The sequence below is a fragment of the Bos javanicus genome, chromosome 19 (assembly GCF_032452875.1).
Source record: "Bos javanicus breed banteng chromosome 19, ARS-OSU_banteng_1.0, whole genome shotgun sequence".
Classification (NCBI taxonomy): domain Eukaryota; kingdom Metazoa; phylum Chordata; class Mammalia; order Artiodactyla; family Bovidae; genus Bos; species Bos javanicus.
This window is the reverse complement of record NC_083886.1, coordinates 52,682,541-52,694,765: the sequence shown is the minus strand read 5'-3', so window position 1 is coordinate 52,694,765 and position 12,225 is coordinate 52,682,541. Positions and strand designations below refer to the sequence as shown.

The following is a 12,225-nucleotide window of genomic DNA, read 5'->3' as shown; positions in this document are numbered from 1 at the left end:
AATCTGTAATTTCCAAATTCCCAACAACAGGTATGACTCAATAACTGAGAGTACAGGCAGCTCCTGACTTGGAGACTATTTATAATTCTAAACATGTACCAGTTCTTTGGGCTCATCAAATAATTCCCCATAGAAACAGTAATTAAAGGGGTTAGGTTACCATGGGAGCCCATGGAAGCCTAAAACAACAGTGCTCACGAGAAGCAGTTCTGAAAATCTGTGGAGGTGACTTTTGTTTTTCTTAATGAAGTTGGGCAGGGTGGGGCAGGAGCTGCCAGTTTTAGCAGGCTAGAGTCAAGGTGCCGGACGCCCTGCTATGTTCAAGTAAGTCCCTCACGACTAACAACCGCTCCACATCACACCTGGCCTTGAAATGTCCTGTGCACACTCCTATAGGCAAAACCCGTATTTGTGGAGACCTGGGATTAGAATCGACTGCATTTTATACACAACCACAGAAATATACTCATAGCTTTAACAGCGTATCATCTATGAACAGGATACCGTATAAGCTGAGGAAGGGCCCTGCCTGGCTCAGAGTTCTATGGAGGGCTGCTGGCTGAATGTCTAGGAATCATGTCACTGATGCCTACAAAGGGCCCGCCCACAAGACTGGCAGCCCTCCACAGTGCTGTCCTCAGCAAGCATCAGTCCCCAAGCACTTGCTGGCTCATGGAGTGTACTGTCTTATTACACGTTCCTTCACTATTATTTTTCCTTAATGTTACAGTCATCCTACAACTCTGCTTTCTTTTTAGAATCAGGTGTGTAGGCTGGTATATTATCTATGAATTTTACTTTCTGGATAGTAAAGACGTGTCATAAATGTACTGAAGAGCAGGTATCAGGTCTGATAGGTTTGAGAACCACCAGCCTAAATGCCTAGACCCAGAATCTCAGCCTAAATGAAGCGAGTGGGGGTTATGTGATGTAGGAAGTTGAAAGAGAATACTTTCCTCCCCTGTGTCAAACAGAAAGCTGGCTTGGCAAAATTCTGATAATGTACAACCTGTCTCTTCTCTGTTTTCCCCCTTGGCTCCTGCTGCCCTGAGCGTTCTCATCACAATAGGTTCCCTGCCCCATAAGGCCCTGGTAGAAGGACTCTATGCTACAGAATTAGTGCTTTCACTAATCCCTGTCCAAACTCCCATCCACTGCCTTAAGCACCTGACCCCGTTAATTCACGTTAACATGTGAACGATGCTGCCATAGCCTCTTGTGCCCCAAAGTACATTCATTTCAAAGAGAAGGTGCCTGTCACTCTAAATGGATCGCAAATCAAATGGATCTTAAAAATTCAGACAGCATGAAAGATGTTTTCCTTCATGGTTCCCATGGCAGTGGTAACAGGCTCAGCTGGGATTAATAGGGGATATAGTTACTTATGGAAAAGGAAATGGCAACCCACTCAAGGATTCTTGCCTGGAAAATTCCATGGCTAGAGGAGCCTGGCGGGCTAGTCGATGGGGTCATAAAGAGTTGGACACGACTGAGCACATATTTTTTAATATGCTTTAGGATGTTTGTAAACTGGGTTTTTAAACTAGAAGAAGTGTGGTAACCATGAATGAACTGGATTATCACCTCTGTGATGGAAGAACTCAAGGCTTCACAGGATCAAGGTTAGTGTTTAATAAACTGACCAAAGAGACTGTTTTTATGAGTTGGTTTTCCAAGTTTCAAATTCCTACTCCTTTTGAACCATATGGTCTTATACTTGGCTTTTTTCTAGGACAGCATCTCAAGTGTATTATAGAAGATTTGGTGGCACTTTTTTACAGGCCATAATCTTTTATTACTATGTATTCATGACGTATGGGCTTCCCTTGTGGTTCAGCTGGTAAAGATTCCGCCTGCAATGTGGGAGACCTGGATTCAATCCCAGGGTTGGGAAGATCCCCTGGAGAAGGAAAGGCTACCCACTCCAGTATTCTGGCCTAGAGGATTCCATGGACTGTATAGCCCATGGGGTCACAAAGAGCTGCACACGACTTAGCAACTTTCATGACATATATGTAACATGTAATACAATAGACACAATATCACAAACACACTCATCACTCCCAATAAAAGCTTTATGGAAAAGATTTCTTAAAATGACACTTCCACTCATAAATAAACAAGTAACAGGAACAGTAAATTCCTTTTCTCTTACTTAACCAGAGCCATCCTTGGTTACTGGAAAGGGGCAAAGGCAGCCTAGAATTCAGATCCAGAACCAAGTGAACCTGGAGTAAGGCTAAGAGAGTGGACCAGAGGAGGGCTACACCGAGGCCACGATTCTAGCATTAACAGTTTGGGGCGACGCTGAGTTCAGGATTTCTGCCACAAACCAGAAAGAAGAATTTTATGTCTCACAGGCCCATTCAGAAAATCTATTGTAACTACGTTAACAATGCAAGGCTTTTCTGGTTGCTCACTAGTAAAGAATCCACCTTTCAACGCAGGAGACCCAAGTTTGACCCCTGGGTTGGGAAGATCCCCTGGAGAAGGAAATGGCAACCCACTCCAGTACTCTTGCCTGAGAAAACCCCATGGCAGAGGAGCCTGGTGGGGTCACAGGCCACAGGGTTGCAGAGAGTTAGACATGACTTGGTGACTAAACCAACAACTGGGCAGCAGAGCAGGCTAAACACAGACTTGACATGATTTAATCCTTTCTTTCCTACATCCATTCAGGCCTGGTACCACGGTGAGGCAAAAACAAAAAGTGCCTAAAAAAGAATGCAAAGAGGAACAAAACCTATCGACAGGGTAGTAATGGTTATAACACAACTCTGCCTCCATTTATACCTGTAGCCACTGCAGTAACAAACTTGGATCCAAAATGTCCATCTGGAGATAGTCGGCATATGTTGGGGTGCTTATTTTGGAAGTCTCCTGCAGTGATACATTCTTCTGAACTCAGGAAATAGGTGTCCTAAGAAAAGAGAACCAGCGTATCAAGTTCTACAGCATCTTGTCAAAATATGCTTCTATTTCTTCTTTAGAAAATAGTAAGAACTAAACTATGGCACGTCACAAACTACAGTGAAACGAGCACCTACACTTACTGTTACCAACCCCTCACAGAAAACCACTTGCAACCAGTAAGGCCAGAAGCACGTGGCAATTCACCTCACGGGCTGACCTCTGAAAGGCAGGGCTTTATAAAGGTAAGGAGGATTTTGATTTCCAACACAGAATGAACAGACTCAGCCTTAATTTACCAACAACAATGTGTTGAAAATAATGTGGTCTAAAAACAAGAAGCTGTGCTGAGATGCCCACGAGTGCAGCCCAGAGCTGGTCTGTAACAAGGTCCTGTCAAGCAAACATGCCCGCCCCACCTCACCTTATTTCGACTGTATCGAACTGTACCCTTCCGAGTATCTTCTGAGACAAGGTCTGTAAATATCCAGCCAACCTGCATAAGAGAGAAAAATACCTTCTGAGTCTCTCCCTGAAACAGATGATGAATGCCTTCTAGCTTCTGCCCAGAGAGGAGACTCCTGGGAGTCAGTCCTTTCTTTCTAGGTGAGTCAGCTCCTCAGCTAAGCCATTGTCCAAACCAGGGCTCTCAAACAGTACTCAGCTGACACTGGTTGTCCTCCCCCTGATGTTGCCAGGTGGAGATGAGGGCAAAGAGCAAAGCTCATTTATGTGTTAGAAACTAAGACTCAGCACCATCTCTGGGCCCAGCACTGTGCTAGGTGCAGGGGACTCTGGGGTGGTCAAAACTAACAGAATATCAGTGAAAAGGGAATTGGCACTCTGGAGAGAAGGAGAAACAACGAGCAAGCAAATAAAGACAGTGATACTTCAGATGCTACGGCTTTCTCCATAAGACAGGAGAACATACTCCCTAGAGAATGCATTTAGAATAAAAGTAAAAACACAACAGAGACTTCACCCAGCTACTCCTCTGAGCTCCAGTGCAGGGCTGAAGGAAGCATCTGAGGGTACAGGGATCTGAAACGCCAATCCCAGACCTCAGCACAGTCAGCCTTCCTGGCACATCCTGCTACAGCAACAGTGCCTGTCCATGTGCTCGGTGAACCCTGGCCCTCCTGTGCCCATGAATCTCACAGCTGGTTACCCTTCCTGAACCAGAACCTGGCTGGGAAGTTAAAGAGCGATGATGGAATCCAGACACACACCCATTTCAGTCCTTCAAAGAAGTGACCTGGTGCCTGTGACCCTTTCCAGTACAACCCTGACATGAAACTCTTCAACTCCATCTCCTGCAGACATGACCAGCCAAATCAAGAGACTTTCGTTTTCTTTAAAAATGCCCAAATGAACAAAACCCCCAAGGAGGATGGCAATGGAGAAAATGAGACTTAAGGGATAAATGTAATTTAACCATTAAACAAAACAGAATCAAAATCAAGCTGAGATAAGGGCTAAGGAATTAGTGTTTGGAGAAAGGCATTTAAGTAATTTCAAGATCTTCTACTCTAACATGAACCAAACATTTACAACAAAAATGGGTTTAAAATAAAAACACTGATTTCTCTTTTCAACACGAGAAACTTTCAGAATTTAAACCAAAATATGCCCCTAAATCATGATACTGACTCCTTTTTAGAAACAACAGGAGTCTTTTTCTTAAAATGAAGTAGTAACTTTGCTCCATAGCATTCCTGGGTTATAAGGCTCATTTCCAGTCTTCCCCCATTTATCTGTACAGAGTCTATTTCTCCCTGTCTAAACTGATTAGGAAACAAACGATAAAACTTACATAGTGAATTTTTAAAATGTGTTCAAATTCACATTTCAACATTGTCTATAAAAAGTCGTCTTTACAGTTCCTAGGAACTCTACCAAAGATGTGAGATAAACTAGACAAACAGATTCAAAAAGAAAACCCTCTGTCTTCTAACTGCCCAGAAAACTAGCAAGGCTTATATGCTCAGATGCCTCAATTACAAACAGGAGGTTCAATGAGGACTAAAGAGGAACCACCAGAATCTCCAAGTACAGGGGAGAGAAAATGATCCGTGCAGACAGACACGTGAAGGGAGAGCACACACCCAGAAGGATGTGCCTTAGCAGGCAGGTGGGACAGAGCCTGGTGTCAGGTCCCTTGCAGCAGAAGTAGGGGTCCTGCTCCTGCGGCTTCTTTCCTGGCTCACTTTGAGGCAATCCGCAAGAAGTATGTCTGGTGGATTTACATGTAACAGTCCCTACACTGGCATCCTTTTTTAGGCACCCAATAAATACATGTGAGGCTTCAAAACGTGCAGGGTCTGCATCTGACCTTGAGCAGCTGGGAGTTCAGTCCCGGATCAGGCCTGGCCATGCGACACACCTAGATGTCCCCAACACAGAGCCCAGGTCCTCCCTCAAGGACAAAAATAGTCTCAGTACCTTCCTCAGGCCAAGTTTGGCAGCAATTTCATCAACCACCTCGGCCTTTGGGTCTTCAAGAAGCTCCAAGCTATTCTGTGTACCAATCTGTGAGGGTATTAAAGAGAAGGTGGATTTAGAGGGGTTCAGGAAAGCAGCAAGCAGCTCTGCTCCATTTCTGGTCGGTTGTCACAAAGGAGCACCAATCTCCCTTGCCAAACAGGAGATTTTCAGCAGCAAAAAAGCTCAACCAGATCCATAAGCCAAGCCCTCCAGGCTCTTTCCTTCCAGGGCTCGGCTTTGCTTTTAATCAAGATTCAGAGAACATGAAGAGCCGATATTCAGGCTGGTTCACATTAGCAGCTCCACATGAAATGTGTGGTTGTTCAGGACTAGAGAAGGCTCTCTATACCTTAAGGTTCCTTTGTTTGGGATAGAAGTTAGGTTCAAAACTCCCTTGGATAAATAGTTTAACTCCAGGTAAGCTTGGCTAGATTAAGCAAGGTTAGAGTTACAAAGTAACATTCATTCCCAGAAAAAACAGCCTTGGAAAACCTGTACACAACTTCTACAGGGACAGTGCTTAGTTTCACCGGCAAGGCAGAGTAAGAGAGCACAGAAGATAAGCACACTCTAAGCCAACAAAAGGGCACCTGAAATGGGTATCCTGTTGACTGGTGAGGAGAGCGCTCAGCTCGGGGCAGTGGGGGGGCCTGGGCTGGCTCACATGCAACCTACACTGGCCACAGGACTCCACTTCTTGCAGTAGACAAAGCATGCTGACATCTTTAATCTGCACCAAAATGCAGCTCATAGGTTAAGCATCATACTGAGCAGAAGACACGGCTATGAACAGGAAAGTGAAAGTAACTCCAAATTGAGTTATGCTAATTGGGTATATCCTTGTAAATTAGTCAAATCCTGGCAAAATAACAAAAGAACTTTATGTTGCTGGGTATGACCCATATGGAGATGATTAATACATACAGGGCACAGGTCAAAGCACAAACTCAGAACAAACCTAAGGATTTTTGTTTCATGACATGTGGCATCATGAGCTTCAACTTCTAATGAGCTGGAGGTTATTAGAGCTCAAATGTTTCAACCTCCAGGATCCCCAGTTTGGGAGCTCTGATGATGCTGTGAGTAGTTTCGACGCCAAAGGCTTCTGATTCCATTTTTTGTTCAATCGTACTCTTAACAGAACTGTTAAAATACTTCATGAAAGGACCCTCCTCAAAACTGAACTGGAACATCATGAAGGGCCCTCCTCAAAGCTGAACTGGAACCTCATGTGCTTCCAAAAGCAGATCCCGCTTACAGAGCACATTCAGCAGCTGAAGGGTCGGACAAGCAGGGTCTCTGGGTGAGCACCTACTGCCATCTTCCATCTCCTTACAAGTGAACCATCACAGAAGGCCTGGTCCAACATTTCCTCTGTGGCTCTCAATAGATAACAAGAATGTCAAGCGGGTAGACGACACACAATCTGTATAAATACACCCAGGGAAGAACTGGTATCTCTCCAGGAGCCACACACCTGCACCGGCCACAAGCCCTGCAGTTCCAGACCCTGGTTTATTTTAAAAAAAAAAAAAAGGGAACCAGCCATGGCAAGATCTCCAGAGCACAGCACAAGGTGACACACGTGTATGGCATGGTGCCCACCAGAGAAAAAGGAGAAGACAGCAGTATCTATGTACCCACTTATACTAAAAAAAAAACCAAACTTTACAGATCTAAGCCAAAAATTGTTTAAAGTGAGGGATACCTGTAGGGGAGGGAGGAAATCAGATGAAGGGGAAGACGCTGTTTGTAGCTCTCACTTTGCAAACATGCAAATTTCTTTTCCACCATTTTTTAAAATAAAAAATTTCAGGCATACAACAAAGTTTAAAGAATCAGTAGTGAACACCTATACACCCACCACCTAATTCAGTCCAACATTTACTATGTTCCATTTGTTCCTGTTCATGCCTCAACGCATTGCATTTTTGTGTTTTTGCCTCACAGTAACCTGTAGGAACAAGACCCTCTCCTAACTATCTCAACACATCATAAACCAGGATGCAACACAGTTCCAGTCTTCACTTTTGTAGTGAACTTACTATATATAATAAAACATTATATTACACATATATATATTATACAACCATATAAAAGTTTTATGTAATTGTACAACAAATTTAAATACACATATATAAAACCAATCCTTAAATACTGAAAATCAAATGAACGTAAATGTTGGTTATAACCTGTTGGTGACATAATCATACAAAGAAGATCTTCCAGGCAACTTTAAACACAGAAACCAACTGCTGGTCCCTAGTGGGATATACCCTAGGGACTCTACCCTTCCACCTAAACGATTCTAAACTGTTTTCAGTCCTACACTGGTGGTAATCTTGATACTGTTATTAAGTTATATGTGTGGCATAAGATAAAGAACTAGAGTAATTTTGTGACTCTAATTTCATAATTCCTAGGATAGGTGATAGTAGGCATGAGCAGAGGAGATAGGGAATCAGAAGACAGCAACTTTATGACACTTTGGGGGAACTGACAAAAGTGGAATAAGATGGCAGATTAGATCTATATCAAAGTTCAACTTACTTAAATTGCTCAATGCACTTGTTATATAAGAACGCGTCCTTATTCTTTGGAAACATACACTGAAATATTTTGGGGCTATGTTCTTAGTCTCCAAATGTTCTTTTTGAGTGTGTCTACAGACTGTGGCAAATGATGCAATAAGAAAAGAAACAAGCAATCTGAAAAAGGCATCCCATAGAGCCGTCAAAATAAAGCAACAGAGACCCACAGACTGTAAATCCTGTTCACGTCTACCTGAGGAGGCTCATAAATTGCAGCTACTTCAGCCCTGATACCAAGAGGAATGTCTTTGTGCTCCGTGTACCGTCCATACAAGTACCCGAAGTGCTGGTTCCCCGTCTTCCTCCAGAAGTCAAGGAAGCGGTCAGCAACTGTATGATTCTCAAACATGATGTTGTCCACATGTCTGTATTTCTGTAGAGTTAACAATAGGTTAAATTCAAGCACTCAATAAAAAATAATTCTTTTAGCACAAACCGTTCACAAGTATCTTTTACCTAGCTTTTTAAACACACAGACTTTAAAAATGTGCTCTGCCCTTCAGACTACTTCAGATTTTAGCAGGTAGAAGGGGTAACGGTGGGATTCCTCAATAAATTAATTCAAATTTATCTCGCTGGGGGACATCCCTAGCAGTCCAGTGGTTAAGACTCTGCACTTCCACTGCAGGGGGGAGTATTCGATCCCACATGGGATTTCACCTAAAATAAAGGTTTTCACATTTTCTAAGTCAAAAAAAGTTTTCAAAAAGAAATTAAGACAGAAAGAAAGAAAAAAGAGAACTAGAGTGATGGATAGAAGGAAGGAAAGAAAGAAAAGGAGAAACGTTCTCAGTCAAGGAGGTCATGGGATTCTAAGCAGTTAAACACGGGCTGGCAGCGGCAAGGCAAAGACAAGGCGAGTTATTCTTGGAGGGCTGGACGATAAGAGTGGAAAAGGCCAGAATAACTACACAAAATTTTCCCTGAGCTCCTTCTTGAGCCAAGGCTCCTTCCTGAGCCCAGTTCCCTTCTTAACCTGGCTTGGAAAGATGTCCTGAGCTGGTCCCAGGACAGTTCTGTTTATAGTTGAGCCATAGCCAACTTCCAGAGCCACAGTTTCTTAAAAGGCAAAGTCACAACCACTAAGCATTTTAAACAGTCACCAAGAAAATTTTGCCTCCATATAAGCCAACAAGACAGAAAACTGAAGGCTCTCCTCTATGCTTGAAGGAGTTAGAGATCTTTCCTTAGCCATGAACATAAATATACTGCTTTCTGCATCTAGATGGACAGACAACATCTCACCTGTCTGTTCAGCGTGATGGCACTTGGCTGGCACTTAGTACAGATGCCGTTAGGCCATGGAAGGTGTCCCTCACACCCTGATTTAATCTTGCAACTGATGTTCTCCAGGGCAACAAATTTCCCCCTGAACAAGAAAATGCAACTTAATTGAACATTACAATGGTGAAAAGTTTAGCAGGAGGCTGGAAATAAAATGTAAGATACCTTACACTTCCTGAATAGAGTTCTCAGGAGCTAAACACGTGGTAGCAACAGCAAGGAAAATGTGCTAAAATTTATTCTAATGGAGTTCTAGCTTTTGTCCCGTACACTTAACACTGTACAGGATTCAGAACTATTTCTGACAAAAACAGTTCGTTTTCATTATCACTAACATCTATGAAGATTTTCAAGAGTACTGCTGAATATCTAGATTTAACCTATGCCTCTGAGAGAAAATGAAACTCTTTTTAAATTTCATCAGCTTAACAGAAATATTTACATAATGAGTCTAGTACTTAAGATTTCTGTACAGAATTCTTATCCATAGAAAAAATGTGATTAGGATACATAACAAAGATATCACCACTCTGTTTTTGGTCAGTGAGGATGTCCTGGGCCCCACTGGACTTGGCGGTGAGCCTGCACAAGCGTCTGCAACCTCCGTCGCTTTCCTGTTCACAAACAGCCCAGTGAGCAGCACTGTCCCCACAAGCCAGCGGCATCATGAAAATGACAGCACTTGGGAAGCAAGGGTTACCACCAAGGCTACGTGTTGACGACAGCGACAAGCGAGCCCTTGACCTAGACTGACAAAAGGCCAGCAGACCTCAGCTCACTTGTGCTCTGGTCCAGACAGCTTCAGAGCTTACCCCACGGACAAAGCAAGAATAGGCTGCTGGTAGATTTTTTTCTTTCCTGATCTAAGTTTTTTTTTTAAGTCATTTCAGGATGTCAGCAGGCTGTCAGAGAAAAACTACAAGCGGGCGAACATGACATTCTTCAAGAAATGTTGCTGAGTTGGGTTCAACCACCATCTCCTCTCGCTGCACAGACAGGAATCATAAAATCCCAATAAGAAGTCCGTTCCTTTTTGGTGAGGTGAACACATCAGCAGGATGGGGCTGCATGGCAAGGACTTGATGTAATTCAGAAGAAATCAAAGTGCTCTCAGCTTGCCACTGTCAGAGCTGCTCTGTAAGAGCCAGCCGTCCCCGCTGCCCACCTGCACCCACCCTGCCCGCCTGGCTGAGCCTGCAGATGGCAATGCCGAGGCACCAGAGGCCAAGCCAGGGGTAACACCCTACCTCGGCCTTACTATGGCTGTGAAGTTGAGATGCTAACGAGGCAGGCTCCAGGGCAAAGGGCTGACGGGGGCTGTGAAACAGGAGAGCCAAGAGGACTGGGGGGAGGTGGTCAGGTTTTCCAAAAAGCAGAGGGAAGGTGTGCTCAGACTCCACAGACACAGGACTGGCCACTGTCATACCTCATCTCATCCATCTTCGCAAACAACTAGCTGCCAGGACACCACATACCCGAGAGAAGGTTGCCAAGGTACCCCTGGGCCTTCACAGTGGCCACCGCCAGCCTGGCCTCTGCCCTGCACTGGGCACTGCGGACTACAGCAGGTACCAGAGTCTCCACCCACCTGTTTCCTCTTCTAGAATCAGAATAAGATTCACAAATTCAAACAACGCATGCCCAGACTCTTAACTTTACTTTTCTCACTCATATGCCAAGGGGCTTTAAGCAACGTGTGCAAGTGACGAAAAATGAACTTCTGTGCCCCAAAGCCACACGGGTGCCACCCCCACATTCAAGCTGCTTACTTGTCAGCCCCTCCAGTCAGCTTCCGGATGTACGCGTGGAAGGACATGTGCTTCACGGGAGGCTCCAGGTGGTTTAGGTAGTCCTCATCAAACGGCTGCCAAAACACACAATCAACAGAGTCACGCACCTGCGCCTGGGGTCGCGGCCACAGCCTCCACCTGCCCAGCCCTGAGGCAGGTGGGCAGTAGGAGAACTGGTGCTGGGTCCTCACTATTGTTCTAGGTCAGAACCCAGTTTTCTGTGTACCAGTTATCTTTAAAAGATTAAAATGAATCTCTATTAAATATAAAATGATGTAAGTCAAGTAAGGATCAAGTAAATTTTGGAAAAAAAAAAAAAAAAAGCCACAAGATGAAGCAAGAGGAGCCTCATGAAGAAAATCAGGTTGGCCTTCCTGCCATAAATTCAGTGTTAACCAGTCACAAGTCAGCATTATTATGGTAACTCTCAATCTCACCAGGACAAATCAGTAGAGACGTGAGATTCAGGGCAAAGTAAATCAAAACAATGATGAACACGAAAACCGCCAGGCCCAGCTTTGTGTCAGGTTGTAAAAGGATTGTCCAGGGAACCCAGTGTAAATGCTGCCCCTTTATCACAGCAATACCCTGTCCCAGCTGTTCATAATCCACCCAGAAGGTCACTCCCATAAATAAAGGCTCAGCCTCTCAGTGCAGCCTGTACTAGGGGGAATACGAGGCCCAGGGCAATAAATAGGTAAGTTCTTTGAACCACTCCAACCCAGCCCAGGACTTAGAGGTGTGGAGACAGCTCTGGGAACTCACTCTGCATGGACTCTCACCTCGAGAGGAACGCAGTGCACGCACTTCCCCAGAGGCCCGTGCCGGCACCTAGAGCATAAGAAAGGGAAACGCACAGTGTCAGCACGTGCTCTTCTGCCTCCTTGCATGCTGATACTCACAATGCACGTCATACCTAATGAAATGCTGCCCCACCCACGTGAAATTATCTGAAATGGTACATGGTGAAGACAGCTTCTAACAGCTTAATATTTTGGTGTGTATTAAAACTATTGACCTGTGCATCAAACCTGTTATTCCATGGATATTAACTGCTTAAAATGACACAAACCAAAAGCAAAAGTGAATGAATTTAAAGTCAATTTAAATAAAAATGTTAGGTGAAGACTAAGAAAGTTGGTATGTGGATGTGGCAAAAACCCTGA

At 44.2% G+C, this 12,225-nt stretch overlaps 1 protein-coding gene across 1 annotated transcript in view; it reads right to left on the bottom strand.

Annotated features, from left to right (window-relative positions):
- NPLOC4 (NPL4 homolog, ubiquitin recognition factor) overlaps positions 1 to 12,225 on the bottom strand; it is a 50,039-nt gene that overhangs the window by 22,332 nt on the left and 15,482 nt on the right. The window contains exons 5-11 of the mRNA XM_061392585.1: positions 11,842 to 11,890; positions 11,039 to 11,133; positions 9,231 to 9,354; positions 8,179 to 8,358; positions 5,353 to 5,439; positions 3,335 to 3,406; positions 2,794 to 2,920 (exon numbers count right to left, since the gene is read on the bottom strand). Of these exons, the coding sequence (XP_061248569.1) occupies positions 2,794 to 2,920; positions 3,335 to 3,406; positions 5,353 to 5,439; positions 8,179 to 8,358; positions 9,231 to 9,354; positions 11,039 to 11,133; positions 11,842 to 11,890 (734 nt within the window). The remainder of the gene's footprint in view (positions 1 to 2,793; positions 2,921 to 3,334; positions 3,407 to 5,352; positions 5,440 to 8,178; positions 8,359 to 9,230; positions 9,355 to 11,038; positions 11,134 to 11,841; positions 11,891 to 12,225) is intronic.